Below are 21,549 nucleotides of genomic sequence, written 5' to 3' on the forward strand. Positions count from 1 at the left end.
CATAGAGTAAATAACAATATAGAATTATTATTTCTTTATAAAAATGCTTATTATTAGAAAACTGTTGATTTCAAAAGTGATGTGTGACATTCTTAATGTATGTGTTGGTGTAACATAAGCAGGATGGATCAGCACCATACTCCATATTGAACCTGTAAAAATAAAACGTGATATGTAGGATAGAATCTGGTAAGAAAAATTGGAGAATCTAAAAGAATGGAATATTTGTTTTTCAGGTAAATTCAGTTAAAATATAATTTGACCATTTGTGACATGAAAATATAGCATTAATTGTGATGAAATTGGACATTTTTGACGTGAAAACATAGTTCATATGACCATCAACATGTTGAACAGAACTGAAATCCTGTACATTTGCAGAACTTGCATTTACCAACACAAAGTTCCTTTAGGGATTCGCTTAAATTGATTTCTTATGCACAAAGACATAAATAAGACCTTTAAGCAAATTTTAGCCGATATGTATAAAATATTTAAATCTATCTAATCTATTTTAATATTGATAGATAAAAAAAATAAAAAAAACTGTGAAAACTAAACTCCCTGAAAGCACCACACACTTGATTGGATGTTAATAATATGCTTTGGCTCAAGCGTTCATGGAATACAATATCCACGTTGTCATGGCGACGAGTTTACATTCATCCGTATTTGTTTTCAAGTTTGCCCCCGTCTCCTTCCTCTGTTCGATACTGTCGATGACCTCTGACCCTCTCTTATTGGCCACTAATTGAAAAGCATTAATTATAAGATGAATCACGCGGCTGACAGTAATGTACGCCGGCAGCCGCTCCGTTCGCCAGCCCCGCCCTCTCCCCCGTCCGGCCTGTCAATCACCACACTCATTCACTATTCAGCCTTGAACGCTTCACATCCCGATCAGCTGCTGACTGGAACCAGGCTCCAAACGGACAACACAAAAGCCAAAGTGGACTCTAAAAACACAGACAGAACCAGACAGGTACACTCTGTTCAAACAGGGTGTGTATTGTTTTTAAGTGGTTCACCTTCCGCGAAAAATTATCATGTGTTTAACAATCAGCTGGCAAAAGGCGAAAGGCGAAAGCACTTGACATTTCTCTCTCGACGATGAAAACGTGGCCAAAAAAATCACATGCAGCTTGAGCGACAAATAGCAGTGAATTGAAAGTGATTAAATGCATTTTGGACGCTGTTCTGCTTTGTGATTACCTTTACTAAAAGCACAAAGAATAATTAGGTGTATTTATGGACTCAATTTTAGATTTTTAATACTCTGAAAAAACCTAACCCTTTAAAGACTACCATTATAACAGGCCTCTCTAGATTTCTTTGTTTTTTTTTGCGATAAAAATGTCTGAAAATTGTGCTTTATTTTGCCAATTCTTTTGCACCTTTTTTCAGGAAGAACTTAACTTTCAATATCTGTCCATTAATAATTGCTATTATATGTAATTAATGCTTAAAACAGTGCTATAGAAAAAAATAGACTGAATTTTTAAAATCATCTTTATTATAAAAAAAAAAAAAAAAAAAACCCGCCTTTGCCCATAAGTAGCTGGAATAGACTCCAGTGACCCTAGTGAGGATAAAGCAGGTTCAGATGATGAATGAATGAATATTTATTATGAAAAACACCTGTAATTGTTCAGAACGACACTTTATGAGATTACAGAAATAAACTTTCAGCTATTTTCCATGTGCTCAAATATTGTAGTTTGCCTAGATCAGAGCTCCTCCAGATCTACTATCCTGCAGGTTTTAGATGTTTCCTTCTTCGAACACACCTGACAGGTTGTTATCAGGCTTCTGCAGAGCTTGATGATAGGCTTATCATCTGAATCAGTTGTGTTGGAAGAGGGATACATCTAAAACATGCAGGATAGTAGATCTTGAGGACCAGGGATGGGACCCCTTGTGTAGATCATCTGTGTCCATGTTCTTCTTCTTATTTTAGGCTCTTTCTTGTCATTTGGATCCTGCGATAGTCTGTGTTCACTTTCTGTCTAGTTTCACTGACAAAAACATCCATCATCTGATTCAAATACAGACACTTCGTCTCTTTTATGGCCCTGGATAACTCTGCAGATAGATTTACATATATGTAAATATATACATACATTTATATAATATTTACAAGCAACTATCCATGAACTATACAAACTGGAAATATACTGATAAAAACAGTGGGGGGAAAATACTATGAAACTTAGATAAAAACATGGCAAACCACACGAGCAGAACACTCAAAACACGCACTATTCTTCTTTTTTCTTTATTTCAGGATCCCATTAGTCACTACCAAAGCAGAGACTGTTCTTCCTGGGGTCCATTCCCAGCTTTAAAGTATTGCAATTTTTACATTTACAAAGCACAGAGACCACAGGTGTCAAAACCCGGCCCGCCAAAACTTCCAATCCGGCCCACGGGATGAATTTGCAAAGTGCAAAAATTACCCTAGAGATCTTAAGTCAAGGGCATCAAACTTGAAAATAACAGCATTATAACCTATAAATAATTACTCCAAATTTTCTTCTTTAATGTGAAAAAAAGACATTATTCCTATAAATAATGGCAACACCAATTTTTCTCTTTGATTTATTGCAAAGAAAATTAAATTCTGAAATCCTTTAACAATAAAACGTCAATAAATGGAGCAAATATGTAAAAACCTGAAATATCTAAAGAAAAATAGGTGCAATTTTTTACAAGATGTTTTGTGCCTTGGTAGATCTGTTCTGTAATGCACATGTATAAATCATAAGTTGAGGCAGAATATTGATAAAATTGTGCTTATTTTTCTTCAGAAATTTCTGGTTTTTTTTTTTTTTAGATTATTTACATCTTTTTTTTTTTGTTTTGTTTGGGTAGTTTGTAAAGTGTAAAAATTTTCAGAATTTAAGTTATTTAAGTTATTTTTTGCAGTGAAAAATTTGGGGTTGTCATTATTCTAAGTTTTTGTGCTATTATTTAATGGTTTGGCCCACTTGTGATCGAATTGGGCTGAATGTGGCCCCTGAACTAAATGAGTTTGACACCCCTGACATAGACAGAAAAAAAAACAAAACAAAACATAGTTACATTAATTTAGCATTGTTTTCATTATTGATTATAGATTTCTCAAGATTTGTTTTAAAAACAACGTGATTACTTCTCAATGTAAAAATATTACGATGTATACAATTACAAAGCGCATAGATAGAAAAGAAAAAAAAATGCATTAATTTAGCATTATTTAATTATTGATTACAATTTCTTAAGATTTGTTTTAAAATAACGTGATTACTTCTCAACATAAAAATATTACAATTTATACATTACAAAGTGTGTAGACAGAAAAAAAAAACAAAACAGTTACATTAATTTAGCTTTGTTTCATTATTGATTACAGATTTCTTAAGATTTGTTTTAAAAACGCGTTTACTTCTCAACGTAAAAATATTACAATTTATACATTTACAAAGCATGTAGACAGAAAAGAAAAAAAAAAACCAGTTACATTAATTTAGCTTTGTTTCATTATTGCACTATCACTATTTTACACACAATTATTTATGAGAATTCACTGCTAAAACCTCGCTAAAGTTATAAAAAACATCTTCCATCTCTCTCTCACTGACTGCACTCTGCTGATGTAAGCTCCACCCACTTCCACCCCTCCCCCTCAGCCAATGCAGACCTCTACCCTAATGTTTATAGACCAATAGAAAGAACCGAATCTCAGCTAAAAGATGACATTTGGATTTTGTCAGTAGCGTGTTAATAAGGATTCAGGAATTATGGTAACTTCGGTGTCAATGGTTAAAGTGGATTCACTTTTCTGAGTAAATGTCTGAAGGCGTCAACATATTCTGATGTTGAATGGATGAAAGCACTTCCTCCTTATAACCATTCCTCCAGAATTAGCCCGATGCTCAATGGAACTGATGAGTGCCTATTTATTCATAACACATGTTAGAGAAGGCCATGGAATGGCCAGTTTCAGCTATTTTATTTGGTACTTTTATTCTTCGTTCTAAATGAGATTCTCTAAATTCAACTTCGGTCATTAAGAATGTATGGATATAATAGTTCTGCAAACAAATATGAAAATATTCCCCATTTTTGGGAGAAAAAGATGTTCAACACAAAAAGCAGAAGATCTTTTCTTTCTGACAGAGTCTAATATATTTCTACAATTATCAGACTAATGCTTGAAAAGAGTTGAAATGCAAATAAGTAGAACAGTAGTAGAACACTCCAAAACAGCACTTTCACTATTATATACAATTATTTACATGAAATCACTACTAAAACACAGCTAAAGCCTCTGTAAAATGCTGCTAACAGTAATAAAATCTACCATTTCTCTCCTCACCGACTGCACTCTGCTGCTTGTGGCTCTGCACATTTCCAACCCCTCCCCCTCAGTCAATACTCTACGCTAACATGTAATATATCAATCAAAAGCTCTCAATCTCAGCTTTTAGATGCTGTTTGAATTTTGTCATTGTGTAAACGGTTCAAGAGTTACAGTAGTTTGAGTGACGGTGTATGAAAAGTTGTGGCGCCCGAAAAAAAGGGTTAAATTAATTTTCTGAGATCATTAACAGTAAAACAAATGTGAATGTCAGGGTTTGTTTGTTTTTTTTTTCTCCAATATGCTGTTTCTGTCTCAGCTGTTGCTCCAGATTTTTCTCACAACCAACTGAGGAGCCAGACGCTGGTGAAGGTTGGAGGAGATGCGCTCATCGAATGCAAACCCAAGATGTCGCCTTGGGGTGTGATCTCCTGGAGGAAGGGCAGCGAACCGCTTCGAGGAAGTAACAGGTGAGGAAATATTTGCACGTTTTTGTACTTGTTGAAGGGGCTGTGAGCTCGGTTGGACTTTCCTTCCACCCATCCTCCACTTTGAACCAGGTGTAGGTTATGCTAACAGGCCCTCAGATACATGATCTTGTTTGCACCTGGATTTTTGTGCAGTTAAATCAGGTGTAATGTTCAGTTTGGTGGTGTTGTTTAAATCGTACACGACACTTGATGCTAACAGCCAAAGTGTAAGTGATAACGTTTCCAACCTGTCGTTCAAATGAAATGTGAAAAAGCTGCAGTTAGAAAAAACTTTGACTCTCTTTTCTCAACTCAACTTGTTTATAATGCACTTAAGAACAACAAAGTGTAGGACATCAATCATAAAATCATAATTATAAAACAAACGACATAAAACAATAGAAAAAAATAACAGCCAAGAAAAACAAAAAAATCTTCATTTTCTGTTGTATCCCTGTCTCCATTGATAATACTATTTGATTATTGATTAAAGGGTTAAACATGGAGCTAACAGCATCCGCAGTAGTTAAAAAAAACATTAATATGATGTGGAGATATGAAAATAATACTTGTCAAACTGGGAATTCAGGTTTTCTTGTGCAAATCTGCAGTAAAAAAAACCCAAAAAAACCCAGCAAAAACACGTCATATATAGGTAATATAGGATATATACAGATAATATAGGATTTATACAGCTAATATAGGATATATACAGGTAATATGCGATATATACAGGTAACATAGAATATATACTGGTATTATAGAATATATACAGATAATATAGAATATATACAGGCAATAAAGGCTATATACAGGTAATATGAGATTTATACAGATAATATAGGATTTATACAGGTAATAAAGGATATATACAGGTATTATGGCATATATACAGATAATATAGGATATATACAGGTAATATAGGATATATCAAGGATGTATACAGATAATATGGGATATATACGGGCAATATAGGATATATACAGATAATATAGGATATATAAGGATGTATACAGGTAATAAGGGATTTATACAGCTAATATAGGATTATAAAGGATGTATACAGGTAATAAGGGATTTATACAGATAATATAGGATATATACAGGCAATATAGGATATATACAGGTAATATGGGATTTATACAGATAATATAGGATATACACAGATAATATAGGATATATAAAGGATGTATACAGGTCATATGGGATATATACGGGTAATATAGGATATATACAGATAATATAGGATTTATACAGGCAGTATAGGATATATACAGGTATTATGGGATATATGCAGATAATATAGGATATATACAGTCAATATAGGCTATACAGGATATATACTGGTAATATGGGACATATATGGGTAACATAGGATATATACAGGTAATATACAATATATACAGGCAATATAGGATATATACAGGATATTTACAGGTAATATGGGATATATACAGGTAAAATAGGATATTTACAGGTATATTGGGATATATACAGGTGAGATTAGGAAAACAAGGTGCATGTATTGTATGTGTGGCACTGAAACTTTACTAAAATTCAATCCTCATATACTCAGAGGACATACAGTCTTATAATTGTAAAAATCACACTCATGTAAGACTCTTGATATGACCATATGAATATTCTGTTAATGCAAATTCAGGCACAGCCTTGTATGACTGTCAGATGGGGAGAAAATGCGATTTTTTTTTTAGTTTAAACTGATGTGGTGGACATTTTTCATGCGACTGTGACATATGTCATTGTTGTTCGTCCACCGGTGGTGTTGAACTCAGACTGAAACCAGCAGGAAACCCAACAGCACACTGGTTAATGGGATTTGCTGTGTTTTATCACCAGCTTTTCACTGGTGGCCAAACAGACGTGCTGCTGGGTAAATTCAAAGTGCTAATCAAGTACTTTTCACCTCAGCAGGGATGATAAGGCTCCACAAATCAAATTATTTCTCTTCTGACACCTTTTTAAGTTTTGGCGGAGCAGAGGGTGAGCTGCCATGTTCCACCTCTGAGACGTGATGTGAGCTACACCTGATGAATTTCTCCTGTGTCGGTGTCTTTGCGTGTCTGTAGGAGTGAAGTGTGAAGTCTGGCCCCGGAGCCTGGTTTCAGACAGGGGTCACCCATCGGGTGTCACCACTGTAGCGTGACTCCCGTCCCTGACAGCAGCCCTGTGTGCACACGGTCTCAGCGGGCTTTGCATATATACAAAGCAGTGTTATTGCTTGTCAAACAAAGTGGCAGGGAATTTGCATTGTGGTTTCGCTGCTGGTGCCCTTCAGACGCCCTGAGGCTCCTCCATCACACCTCCAACCTCAGAGCACCTGGACTAACCATTGCTTATTATTATTATTATTATTATTATTATTATTATTATTATTATTATTATTATTATTATTATTATTATTATTATTATTGTTGTTGTTGTTGTTGTTGTTAATACTTACATACTTATATTACTTGTACATCATTATGACAATTACTGTTATCTCTTTATTATAATTTTATCCTGTGATTATTAAACTACAATATAGAACTTTTATATATATATATATATATATATATTATATATATATATATATATATATATATATAGATAGATAGATAGATAGATAGATAGATAGATAGATATTTAATGTAATCTATCCTAACCTAATCTAATCGAATCTAACCTATCCTAATTTAATCTAATGTAATTTAATCTAGCCTAACCTAACCTAACCTAACCTAACCCAACCTAACCTACTCTAAATTAATTTAACCTAATCTAATCTAATCTAATCTAACCTAACCTACTCTAATATACTCTAAATTAATTTAACCTAACCTAATCTAATCTAACCTACTCTAATCTACTCTAAATTAATTTAACCTAATCTAATCTAATCTAATCTAATCTAATCTACTCTAAATTAATCTAATCTAATCTAACCTAGCCTAACCTAACCCAACCTAACCTAACCTAATTTAACCTAATCTAATCTAATCTAACCTACTCTAATCTACTCTAAATTAATTTAACCTAATCTAATCTAATCTAATCTAACCTAACCTAACCTAACCTAACCTAACCTAACCCAACCTAATCTAACCTAACCTAACCTAATTTAACCTAATCTAATCTAATCTAATCTAATCTAATCTAACTACACAAAATTATACTGAAAAACATTGACAATATACAAAACTTTGTTCCTGTTGATTTTACCTGGTTAAAAGTGTAACCCAGGACAAACCCTCAGTCTTAAAGGTTTAGTCGGTCTTATCAGTCATGACGGTTCTTCCTCCAGACTCTGATGTAACAGGTCTAGACCAGTGTTGTTTCTGCTGTGGAACCAGTTTCCCAGTTCTGTTGAAGCAGAAAAAACCTAGTTTCAGATCAGACAGCGGCTCTGAAACAGCAGAAAAAGGAACAGAAGATCATCCTGATAATAAGCAGATAAACTCTTCCACTGTCTTTATTGTGGTCATTCCAAGTCTGTTTGATGTTTAGGGGGAGGTTTTAATGTCTTTATCTGGCTCAGACCACCTGTGCTGTTGCTTCCAAATTAACAAGAAAGAAAGAGGCGCAGATTTGTTATTAAAATTCAGCCGTCCCAGCTGCATTACATTAAAGGGAGGGTTTTTGTTTTTTTTCTACGATGCTGGACTGTATTGCCAAGGTAACTTTTTATGGTGCTTCAAACCCACATTACAGCTCCCCATTTACTCGCTGTTATAAACTCTCTTTTCTCTCATCGCAGTTGTGCGCTCACTATAAAAATGTTTAGCATCTGTTGTGGTAATCATTACTAAAGTTGTCTTTTAAACAGCTGCCCACATAATAGTCGTCCTGCCTGGAGGTCAGTTACAGCACGATTTCACAACCTGTTTTTTTTTTCCTCTGGAGTCATTTTGTAAAGATGACAAACCTTTTGCAGCCTAGTTCATAAGTGGCCTCGTCCATAAATCATGAGAAAGAGTGAATTTAGTGGTAAAATGGCTAGCATCCACACATCATCGTAGAATATTATGTAGACCTGGTACACTTAGTACATTCAGCTTCCGTATCAACTGGCAAATGGGATAAAAAAATAGCTCAACTTAAATATAATGATACTTATTGCTATTTTTTTTCCCACTTCATTTGCATTTTTATCAATTTCAGACATCTGCATTGATACAGCGGTGCAAGAACTTCCATAACATCAAGTAGACATGAGTTTGTTTGTTTTTTTTCCATATCCACTTAAAATAGTATAAAACTGCAGGATTTGGGTTCACCAGTAGTAGTTTCAATAACAACAGTATGTGTTACTGAAACCATGGAGTTTTTATCTTTAGGGGACAGAGGAGCCATGATTTGGTCGTCATCATGTTGGCTTTTTGGAGCTAAGTGGCCATATTTGGACCAAAGGGGCAGAACTACAGGAGCCCAAGGAGTTATAGGAAGGCTAATGCTAAATGCCAGCTTACAGACTGGGTAAAATGGTAAACTTGAACAAGAGCTGCCTATGGTCTTGTTGATGTAATGTATTAACAGAACTACAGTCAAGCTGTTTGTCAAGGAAAAACCTGCAGAAATGTGTGTTTACTACTAGGGATGCTCCGATACGATACGAGTATCGGGCATCGGCTCCGATACTCAGTCTGTGTACTCGTACTTGTACTCGTAAAAGATATCTGATATAAATGCACCGATACCACTTACGGCCGTGAAACATTCACAGTTCAGTGCAGCAGGTACGCAGCGGTGGAATAATGTGTGGAGAGTTTGAAGAGTGTGGAGATTTTTCAAAATAAATGACGTTGATAAAAGTAACGTTGACTGCAAGTAACGTTACAGACACAGACAGAAACGGGCGCAGTGTTCTGTCCGTCCTCTGCGTACATTCCATCCACTTTCCAGGTGCTGGTGGATGCGTACCCAGTTGGAGAACATCACCGGGAGTACGGAGCAGCGCAGACCGCCACCAGCAGAAGTGAAAATGAAACTTATCTCTCATTTCTCTTTTCTCTTCCTGCTGAAGCTAAGCTGTTAAACTTTACCAGCGAAAACGCTGCAATATTAGTATCACATTAGTATTGCCTCTGTTGTCTCCATGTTTGTTATTACTGACTTTCTTCTTCTTCTCAAAAAACTTTACTCTTCTTCATGGTATTTGTCCAGTATGGTTAATTCAGAGCGGCGCTCCCTGGTGGATTAATTGAGAAACGCTCATTCCAACACATTAAATGTCAGTAGCAGCACTTTGTTCCAGTCAGACTAATGACAACGACAATAAAGCACATTTACAAAAGGAACTAAGAACTGGAATGGGATTATTAAGTACTCGTATCGGTACTCGGTATCGGCAAGTACTCAAATGTAAGTACTTGTACTCGGTCTGGAAAAAAGTGGTATCGGTGCATCCCTATTTACTACATTAAAATAAACCCTGAAAATCCAACTCTTCACAAAGTAAAGTTTCTATTTGAACTAGAAATGAGCCGAGGAAGAAATTAGAGAAGGACCAGATCACTTATTAGAGGTTCCAAGTAAAACTAATGACTCCTGAAAGAAAATGACTGACTCACTATATTTACAGAGAAGTTCTGTGTAAGTCAAAGGGGGCTCTGGGGTCTTTCTGAGCAGCATCTAGTGGCTATTAGTGGTATTAAAACTTTAAGATACTTCTGCTTTGGCTTCATTTTGGAGCCAAGGTGGTTGCCCCTTAATCAGAACAAACGCACGCATCAGATAGTTTATACTAAATGAAATAAATGCAACAGTTAGGTGGAGTTAACAGGCCTGTCATTGAAACAAACAAACATAGGGTGTACTCACACCTACTTTGTTTGGGCCATTTAAAATGGACCAGAGTTCGTTTCCTCGGAAAGTCTGGACTTTTTTTTAGGTGTGAATACAAACATGCGAACTCTGCTACAAATCAACCAAATGGACTGTGTGCTGGTTCACTTCTGGTGTGAATATAACCAGCCTCGAGCCAAAGCAAACCATGAAACCATACACCTTTTTGTGCTTGACGAGCCACCGTAGCCACTGGAAGTAGCCAAGCCTCATGGGTAGTCAGATCTAATAGCAGCAGCCATGAGCCGTGGACAGACGTGGAGCAATGAGGAAATTGAATGTCTCACTGACATTTGGTCGGATGTTCATATTACGAAACTGGCTCCAAATGAGCTGTTCTTGACAGTTGACATTATTTTCGTAAATTTATGTCCGTAAAAATAAAATACAGATTCCGAAAACAATAACTGCATGTAGGACCTCCGTGTTTGTTTTCTTTCATCAACACCTACCATCTCTTTTTTTTTTTTTTTTTTTTTGATCAGTTTTTTATTTATTTTCATTGTGCCTCTCCAAAAGTACAATACAAAAAAGTATTTGTTGAAACACAAAGTATAACCCCCCCAGAGCCATTTACGACCCCCATACCAACCCTAACCTGGATCTCAAAATGTGAAACACCCGCCATCTCTGATTGACCCCGCCCCTGACTTTTCTGTCCAATCCCAGCGCAGTTCGTCACATGCGTGCTTCTGTTCACACATTTTGGTCCACTAGCAAAAAGTGCGATGAGAATACGATCCGACCCAAACAAACAAAAAAAAAGTACACATCCGATCTGAATCAAATAATCTACCAAAGGACTTTCCAGGTTTGAACACACCCATAATGTACACTAGCCTTGTGCTGTCATGCAGTTCCATTAACAACATGCTTTTTGTTTTTTAAATGCTCAAAATGCAAATTTCTGTGGCGACCCAATTAAAATCTCCTGCGATCCACCTGTGGGTCACAACCCAGTGTTTGGTAATGGATGGACTGCACAAATCAGGCCTCGTAGACTTAAGAGAAAGCAGGCCACCGATGCAAATGAAGAACAAACAGCAAACTGGTGACAAACACAAGTGACATATGTGTCTTTGTTTTGTTTCCATGTTTTGTTTTGGGTTTTTTTGTGTATATCTTGCTTATTATTGTTGCATCCAGGTTGAATGTGTGTACGCATGCATGTCTTAGCAGGTCTGTTCGGTTATGCACCTGTACAAAAAGGTGAAAAATCATAAGAGGGTAGCTGTGAACCCCTTTTGTTGAAGATTAATTGCCTTAATTGCGTTAGCACTCCACAGTGGCTTCAGCAGAAAGGGAACCGGTGTCACCAGCTGGGTAATCCATCTTCATAGCAGCAGCAACCCCCACCCCCACACCCCCCTTTTCTTTTCCTGCAGGAGACCAGTAGAGGGAGGGGATGTCTTATCTACCCCAGACAACCCTGCAGGGACGAGGTTTAGATGACATCAGCTGGAACAAAGCAGCTGAGAGCGCAGAGCAGAGCAGGTCTTTGCTGATGAGTGTGTAAGTGGGCCATGTCAGCCGTGGAAGAACTGACTTAAAAAAGAAAAAAAACACACACACACACACACACACAAAAAAAAAAAAAAAAACACGCACATTTCAATATGTCAGTAGCAAGAAGAAATGAAGTTTGTTAGGCCCCTCACAGCAGACACACTCAATCAGCTGTCCGCTCAGCTGCCGCAGGATGTGCTGACGTGTCCCAGCGTTGCTCCTTCCTGCATTAAACTCCATCTTTTAAAGTCCTTGAGTATTTATCTCTATCGGCTTTGGCAGTCATGCAAATATTTGTGCTGGATCCTTCAGTCCTTTGAAGAAGGTGTTTACCCCTGAAGGGAAGCATTAAAGTGCTTTGGGTGTGGCTACAACAAATCCACAGCTTTTGTTTTCATGGTGTTTTCTGATGCAGCGCTGAGGTTCTGTAGCTGCACCGTGGAGGCAGATCAGCAGGAACCCAGACGTGGAAATGAAAACCGTGTTCTAGACCAGAGGTGTCAAACTGGTTTTAGGTCAGGGGAAACATACGGCAACGTGATCTCAAGTGGGTCGGACCGGTGAAATAATCATCAGAAATGGGATACTTTATTAATCTGAAGAAGAAAAAGTAACAGGAAAAAAATTATCTATCTATCTATCTATCTATCTATCTATCTATCTATCTATCTATCTATCTATCTATCTATCTATCTATCTATCTATCTATCTATCTATCTATCTATCTATCTATCTATCTATCTATCTATCTATCTATCTATCTTTTCCACTTTAGGAGACCATTTTTATATCGCAAAATATAGGTTAAATTTTAGCTATAGACCACACCCCTTTTTCCTTTTCTTTTTTTTTTTTTTTTTATTATATTATAAACATCATTCTAGTCATGACAGAAGCCCCCCTTCTTGACTTCAAGTTTTTACTGGTTTCCGTCTGGATTGGGCAGCATACAGTCGCAGAAAAAATTATTAGACCACCCTTTTTTTCTTCAGTTTCTTGTTCATTTTAATGCCTGGTACAACTAAAAGTACATTTTTTTGAACAAATACAATGATAACAACAAAAATAGCTCATAAGCGTTTAATTTCAGAGCTCATGTCTAGTCATTTTCTATGGTTTTATTGATCGTAACCAAAATCACTTCAGTTCTTGCGTCAATATCTATGACATCGTACTGACAAAAACAGTGCTTTTATTCATTCCGTGTTTTCTTTTCTGTCTGTTTTAATCACATGATACACACAGGAGTTGGTACTTGATTGCATAACCATTGTTTTTGTTGACAGTTGATGGTCTAATAATTTTTTTGTGACTGTATATACATATTAAACTATTTCCCAGTATTAGTTTATCATATATAAATATGTAACTTTTTCCCCAGAATATGTAAATTATTTCCCAGAATGTTCAGAATCTCACATCACATGTTCTTTTTATTCACCATGTTTTGAAAACTTTCCATGGGCTCAAAACTCTCTATTAAGACACAATTAGAACAGCAATTTGCACATTATGTAATAGGTAATATATTATCAGTTTAATGGAAGAAATAGACATAAATAAATGAGCAAAAAATATTGTCGTGTTAGCGTTAGGAAGGAGAAGTGAAAAAGTAGAATTACATTGTGAAAATGTTTACATACATGAAGCATCCTTTAAAAAACACATGAATAACATGGAGAACCTGAATTTCTTAAAGAAAAATACTTGTATTTTTAACAATTTTCTGCCTCAGTTTATTATTTACACATGTACATAACAACTTACAGATCACAGTGGATCTATAAATACACAAAAATGGCAGAATATTGGTACAATTACACATACTTTTCTTTAGACATTTCAGGTTAGTCCCTTTTTTTTCCAAAAGGATACTTTGTAAATATAAATATTTTCATGTTATTTTACATTTTTACACTAAAACAGATACCATTTTAGAGTTATTATTATTTATAGGTCATTGTGGTAGAATTTCATGGGTTTTGTTAATATCTTCACTAGTCACTTTTCCATTGGACATCTGCGCAAAACTTTACCGATATTTACTACATGTCGAAAAAACATAAGTGTCCATTTTTCCATTAAATCACAAATGCGATTATTTGTTTATTTATTATCACAAGATGACATGAGAAATCATTCCATAAACATGGCAACGAATGTAAATATGGTGTTGATTTACAGATATATTCATTATTATAATATATTACCCCTCTATCACGTACAAAATTTAAAAATAATTTGGTTAATTTTAATGAAGACGTTTTTGTAATACCAGGTGGTTTCATGTATAGAACCACAAAAATGTCATTAATTCTTGCTTCTTTTAAAACCCTTCTTCTTTGCTTGTTGTAACGTCCGTCAACATCCGTTTTTTTTTTTGTTTGTTTTTTTTTTTTATTCATGTGACTCTAGTTGTGGAAAAACATCTTTCTGTTGCAGTTTTACGTGATATACCATTTGTGCTACGCCCAAAAAACCACGTCTTGCCAGCACAAAAAATTTTCATTGAAAAATTAGAGTTTCGGCGAAATAGTCATTTTTCCATTAGGCAAATTTTTATGCACAAGTTATATTCGCACAATTTGAGGGTCAGTGTAAAAAAAGCGACTTCTGTAATTTTTGGATTTCACAAATTCATCCCACAGGCCGCATGTTTGACCCCCCTGTTCTAGACTGTAACTATGACAGATACTGTAGTGGTTGGTTCTAACCCCTCTAGTTGTCACTGCTCATGGTGAATATCATCAACAAACCATTTTTTAGGACATGTAGATACTTCTCATTCCTCTTGGGGTTTTTTTTTCTCCTGCTTGTAACTCAGACATCGATCTGATCCCACCATCTTTAAGGACGCACATCAAGGAGGCTGTAATCGAGGATAGACCATGAGATTAGACAAACCACAGCACCAGCAGGGCTTTAGAAATTCAACTTTTCCTCATTCAGAAGAGGTTTTAGTGATTTAAAATGATCAAATGCATGACACACGTGAACGCAGTGTTGATTAAATTATGTGTGACATCCGTCCACAGCCAAGTCGACACATTGCACCCATTGTGAATTGAATTAGAAGTCAATTATAAGTTGACCTAAACACTGCTGTGCTCATCTGACAGAGCATAAAATACAGTGACAATGCAGCTGTTCCACACATCATATTTTATCAGCATGTATTTTAAATGACAGCTCAGAGGTGAGAATTCTTCATTTTTGTGAAACGTTTCCTCAAATCCTCTGCTGACATCACGGGTTGGGGGGGGGGGGGGGGGGGGGGCATGAAGAGAAACATGAAGTGAAGAGTTTAGGAGTTTTCAAGTAACATCTGACTTTCATCACACATTTTTTATCAGATGTGTCAAACCCCAGTGATAGCTTAATTATCACTAATGCATGAGTCTTTACGCACCTCAATCACTTCCCTTACGATGAACAACTTCAAAGATGACTCCATCATAAATGTAGTCTGTTTGTATACAGTACATAACAAACTGAAACGTCACTCGGACCTTCAAGGGTTCAAGGTGACTTTATTAATACTCGTAGGTAGATTTGTTCTGCAGTGGAGAGGGCATTTCAAACACAAAAAACATTCAAACCACAGGACACATACGGGGAGAGATAAAAACAGCACAGACTAAAGACATGGACAGGTACAGACTAGAACAGACTAGAAATAAATAGATATAAAACAGACTAAAATAAATAAAAGTTATCAGACATCACTAAAATATCACTAAAAATGCCAATATAAAACCTGTAAAAAGCATGATAAAAACACCATAATATAATATAATATAATATAATATAATACAAGGGACAACAGATAAATTAAAAAATGGTCTTTTCAGAAATTTTGTCGCAAAGTATATTGTGAGAATGGGAATTCCACACAGCTGAACCCAAATGTGGCCTTTACCTCCATCCACCAACTTGACTCATTCTTTAAAACAAACCTGGTGGAGTGGAGAATTTTACGTTGTAGCGATCTGGTTCGTTTTCTTGCTGAATCTGTGAGAAACTGTTTTCGCTTGGTCGCCATTCCCACAATGCACAAGGCATGTGTGATGTTTCATTTGTTGGTTGTTTCTGCCTTTCTCCCATGATTAGGAAACAAACACCACAGGTCCAGATTGGATGAGAACCATTAAGAAACAACTTTTAGAGTCAGTGATAAAAGCTAAAATCATTTGTTGTGGTTTTCTCCACTGGACTCAGCTGTAAATATAAAGAATGGAGTTTGATGCTGAAATATCAGTCAATTTGATTTTGAGGCTTAGGAAGGTATCAAGTTATTACGGGATGTTCTTATCTTTGCTTACGTTGCCGTTTGTTGATCCATGGTTGGATTCCAAACAGATCTTTAGTTCAGCTACTGACAACAAAAACCGAACAGAAAACAGAGGTGATTTGCAGTTTTACTGTCGCTGTTTTCTGTCAAAAAACAGAGCTATGCTAACAGAGCTAAGCTAACAGAGCTATAATGTAAACTATCAGCCAATGCAGTACGTCAACATTATAAGACAGTGTTATTTGACCGACTTTTAAAATAAGCGTATATGAGTTTTAGTTTGAAGAAGAGAACTTGATGATATCATGATACAGATGCATGGTGGTTGGTGGTTTTAGTCCTAAATATGTTCTTTTTTTTTTTTTACCTCACGATCAGCAATCGTGTGTTCGCAAGGAAAACGGAGCTGTTTGAAATCCTGCTCGCTCCTCGTGAGGGTATCGCACTGTCAAAGCAGTGCCATGAGCCGATGTGCCTCAAATTCTCACACTGTGCATGCACGAATACAATAATAGCCAGCTACTGTAAGCCAAGGTTATAATCGTTAACGAAAACGAACGGAATGACGAAAACTAAAATTGAAAAAACATTTTCGTTAACTGAAATTAATAAAAACTCTAATTAAAAGAAAAAAAACAATAACTAACTGAAACTGTATCGTGAGCTTACAAAACTAACTAAAACGTATAAAAATTATGGATACAATTCCCTTCGTTTTCGTCTTTGTCAATGTCGGATTGATATGAAATTAATTTATTTGGCTCCAGCAGTTTGAGCTGGTGACACCATACGACACTTCACAGTCTGTCATGTCTGGTCACTGGTGGTTTCCAGTGGTCTTCTGGTCCCCACTCTACCTGGAACATACAGACTAAAGCTGGGACACAGCAGCACAGTCCTGTCTGGGGTTTACTGTAGTGATACATGGGTCGTTTTTTTTTTTTTTTTTTTTGGCGTACCGTGTGTGCGCGTGAGTGACAGAGACAGAGCAGAGCTAAAGGACAGAGTCAGACAGGACTAGCATCCAGGTTAAAACTGGAGAGTTTATCACCATGAAAAGGCCTTCCAAGCCCTGAACTGCACAGTTTAGAAGAGGAGAAAAGAGGAGGATGAAAACTAATCCAATTACAGAGGTATGGAACCTGTTAGAATGTTCAAAAACGTTTGATGTTACTGGCTACAGCTAGCTGAACTGAACTGAAGCAAAGTTAGCTAATAATGGAAGTGGAGATGATTAAGAGATGAGATATCTGCTAAGGTGTGGTTTACTGACGAGGAACTGGGTTATATATGTTTATAAGTGGTTTATATATGTTCCTATCTGCTTTAACTGCTGGTTAGCTGGTTTATATATGTTTCTATCTGCTTTAACTGCTGGCTGCTTTGTGCATCTCCTCTCATGCTTTGCACATCTTCGCATTGTTTCACGTAAGTGACGTTGTGTATGGATTGCACCTAGAGGTAAGATCGGGCCTAAGACCCGACCCAGGCCCACGGGTATTAAAGCCCGACCCAGCCCGAGCCCGACCAGTTAACTTGATTTGCAGGCCCGAGCCCGAAGCAAACCCGAAATTTCATATTTTATTTGTGAGGACTCGGGAGGAGGAGGGGTGATTTATGATAACAAATTAAAGCCTGTCTTTTGTAACGAAATCTAAGTTAAACAAGACTGTATAAACATTTACATCTTTTATATTTCTGTGTCTGCAGAGGTTACATTAACCGACAATTTTCCATCATTGACGGATTTTTTTAAGAGTTGACGGGAAAAATTTAAGGCTGTCCGTCATTTTGACGGGTTGAAAATTGGGCCATAAACCACAGCAGCAGTACGTCCTTAAGAATCTAGCGCGGCACTTTAAGAGAGAGAGAGAGGCAGAGAGACAAAGAAGAACAATGACGGGTGGATAATAGACAGAGACAGGAAGGAGTTCTTTGAACTGTCATTGCAAGAGTTTAGTACAGTACGTGTTGTGATGAGGCGACTTCTGTGTTTTTGCGGACCACGGTCTCTCGTGGCCAAAACTACTCACGGCCTCGAAACGCCTCAGTGCACTGTGATGTTAGCATAGCAACATGTTAGCATAGCAACATCACAGTGAGTTTTTATAAACATATATTTATTAAAAAAAAGTCAGCGAGAGAGAAGCCCGGCCCGACCCGACCCGACCCGAACGTAATGATTGACATTTTAGGCCCGACCCGGCCCGAAATTCGGGTCGGGTCAGGCTCGGACTCGGGCTTGGGCTTAAGATCTTACCTCTAATTGCACCCCCCCCCTCAACCTGCTATAGGGAATTTATACATTGTACGGTACATTGTGTCTCTGCTCAGTTCATGAGCCGCCCTAACCCGACCCCCAAATAAAGTGTCCAGGGTAACCCATATCCGCGCCTCACTAATTTCTTTGAATAGGATGATGAGGAAGATAAAATATATGAAATAACTAAAACTAATACTAAAATTAAACTAAACTAAACTAAAACGAAGCATTCAGAAAAAAATGATAACTAATAAAAACTAACAAACCTGCTCTAAAAACTAATTAAAACTAACTGAATAAGAGAAAAAAAGTCAAAACTAATTAAAACTAAACTATAATTAAAAATCCAAAACCATTATAACCTTGCTCTAAGCTAATTCTAAGCTTACAGTAGCTGGCTATTGGCCTAGTGCAATTTAGCTTTGCAGTTTACCTCTAGTTCCCTTTGCTGTAGGATTGACAGCCCATACTGTCCACGTCTGGCCAACCAATTCCTGCACCAAACACGTTGTCAACTTTTCTTCTTTTTTGATTCCCCGCAGATAATGGCACATATTGCCAAAGCAGCTCGTTGGTTTTTGTTTAGCACTACCATTTCGTGACTCACGCCAATCCACAATCGTCTACGCACTTACAGGTTCCTTGGTATTTTAACTTTGTATTTCCAGATACAACATTTGAACGTGTCATGCGTCCTCTGGCGTATAGTCCTACAGTGTGAGCAGTCAGGTCGCATACGAGCGTCGGTCCGTACAGTGTGAGAACATGAATCGTGAGTCTGACTTTATGATTGATTCGCACAGTTTGAGATGGAGCTGTGTGCAACGATTGAAGTAATCACATGGTGTATGGCCGCCTTTATTCAATGGAATCATAAAGATAAGACATAACATTGTAATGACATGACATCATCAAGGCAAATTTTAACGCCCTGACAGCCCTGACAGCCTTTACATTTCATACTGTGAATATTTAAATATTTTAGAAGAAGCAGGAAGTGAGTTTTCCTTCTCTTCAAATGGGGGGCACTGCTTTACCCTTGGTTATAGAAAATATTAGCTTAACAGAGACTGTTTACTCTCATTATCATGCATATGGTCCACCGTCCTTCCTCGTCTCCGAAGCGCTGATGGACATTCAGAGGTTCAGTCTAACACCCACATGGCAACTCCGTCTAGTAAAGACAGTCCAAAAGGTCATCCATCTGAAGCAGGTGTGATATATGGCAATGTGATGCAAATTTATAGGGCTAAAAGTGTATTTTCTTTTATATTGTTTCCTCTTTTTTTATTTCTGGGCTATGCATCGTAGAGTCCGTCTCAGTAAATGGTACACTGTGAACCCCGCTGCTGACTGGAGTCCTGGGGAAGCAGGATTGTGTCCTTTATGTGGTTAATAATTGCTTTGGGGAGATGCTACTCTTGGAGCAAAATGCACCTGGCTAATTGCTGGTGAGTCCAAATGCCAGTTGGACTCCCGTTGTGTCTGTAAGTGCACAGAGACGAGACTCAATGCATCAAATATTCACCCTCTGCTTTTATTTTTAATAAACACACAGACACTTCAGTTTATTTAAAACTGAAAAGTATTTCTATACATCATAGAAACGCTAATTAAAAGGAAATTAGATCCAATAAACAATGAAAACCAAGCTCAATTTAGCACTGTCAGGAATTATTTTACTCCCCTACTATTTAATTATAACTCCTAACTTTGTTTTCCTATTATTTAATTTTTAGTTAAGTTTAGTTATTTAAGTCTCTGCCAATTTGTTTGTCCAAATAACTAAATTTAAGCTAGCAGGTGATAATATACACCAATTAAAAATGAAAAGAAATAGTTAGAAAACTGGTTTAATTGGCACCACTATTTGCTCTCCAGATGGCAGCTGTGTTTTTAGAGACATAATTTCTCCATTTAATTGTTTCATTCATAAATGACTTATCACATACTGTCACATGTTCTCTTGTGTGTTTTGAAGTCAGATATTTTCTCTCTTTTAATGATTTCATGACACAAATAATAATTATAGGACTATTCCAGATCCACTTGTGTGATTTTAAGTTAAATATTTTCTCCATTTTTCTCATGGGGGATTCTGATGGGTTTCTGTAAATTGGCTTGAGGGTCTGAATTCGACCAGTTCTATATGTAAAGTGTCATGAGATAACTTTTGTTATGATTTAGCGCTATATAAATACAATTTGATTGATTGAAAAAAAATAAAATGAAGCAAACATCTTATTTTTGCTTATCCTACTTCATCCCTTAAACAGAAGTTATAACAAAATGATAAAGTAATAATAGTAATAACAACGCTATACAAGCAATATAAGTAAGTAATTATTGTTCAGAGTTATTTAAAGGTGTCATATTTTGCTAAACCCACTTTTATTAGTCTTTGGTTCATTTATTTGTGTCTTTGGACCCTAATAGTTCATAAAGTTTGAATTTGAACCCTCCAGGTGCTGCAAAGCTATCTTTACATTCATTCATTCCGGCAAAAATCGAGTGGATTTCTCCAACCTGTTTTAATTCCTGCTTAATTTGTTACGTTTTATAACTAGTTTCATCACATTTGCACATATAAGGTCACAACTTCCAACGAACATTTCTCCAAGTACGCCATAACTGTTTGTCAGCAGCAGTGGTTGTAGTCCAAACTGAAAATATGTCCAAACTTTGAGCTGATTACCTAAAATGTTCAGTTGTTGGTTGTATTAACAATCACAAGTAGCTGAACGGGACAGAAAGCACGGTCAACAACCTGGGGGGGGGGGGGGGGGGGCTCATTTGCATTTAAAGGGCCAATGCTCAAAACAACCTTTCTGGT

The 21,549-nt window shown here is 36.6% G+C and overlaps 1 protein-coding gene and 1 long non-coding RNA gene across 2 annotated transcripts in view; both read left to right on the top strand.

Moving 5' to 3' along the window:
- Positions 1-21,549, top strand: part of LOC115419086 (contactin-4-like) — a 179,626-nt gene that overhangs the window by 22,519 nt on the left and 135,558 nt on the right. Inside the window, exon 3 of the mRNA XM_030133704.1 lies at positions 4,659-4,809. Coding sequence (XP_029989564.1) covers positions 4,659-4,809 — 151 coding nt within the window. The remainder of the gene's footprint in view (positions 1-4,658; positions 4,810-21,549) is intronic.
- On the top strand, positions 8,409-18,064 carry LOC115419087 (uncharacterized). The gene is made up of 3 exons (XR_003935400.1): positions 8,409-8,419; positions 8,992-8,993; positions 17,932-18,064. It is a non-coding gene; the product is annotated as an uncharacterized LOC115419087 (long non-coding RNA).

This window comes from Sphaeramia orbicularis, chromosome 5, assembly GCF_902148855.1.
Source record: "Sphaeramia orbicularis chromosome 5, fSphaOr1.1, whole genome shotgun sequence".
Classification (NCBI taxonomy): Eukaryota; Metazoa; Chordata; class Actinopteri; order Kurtiformes; family Apogonidae; genus Sphaeramia; species Sphaeramia orbicularis.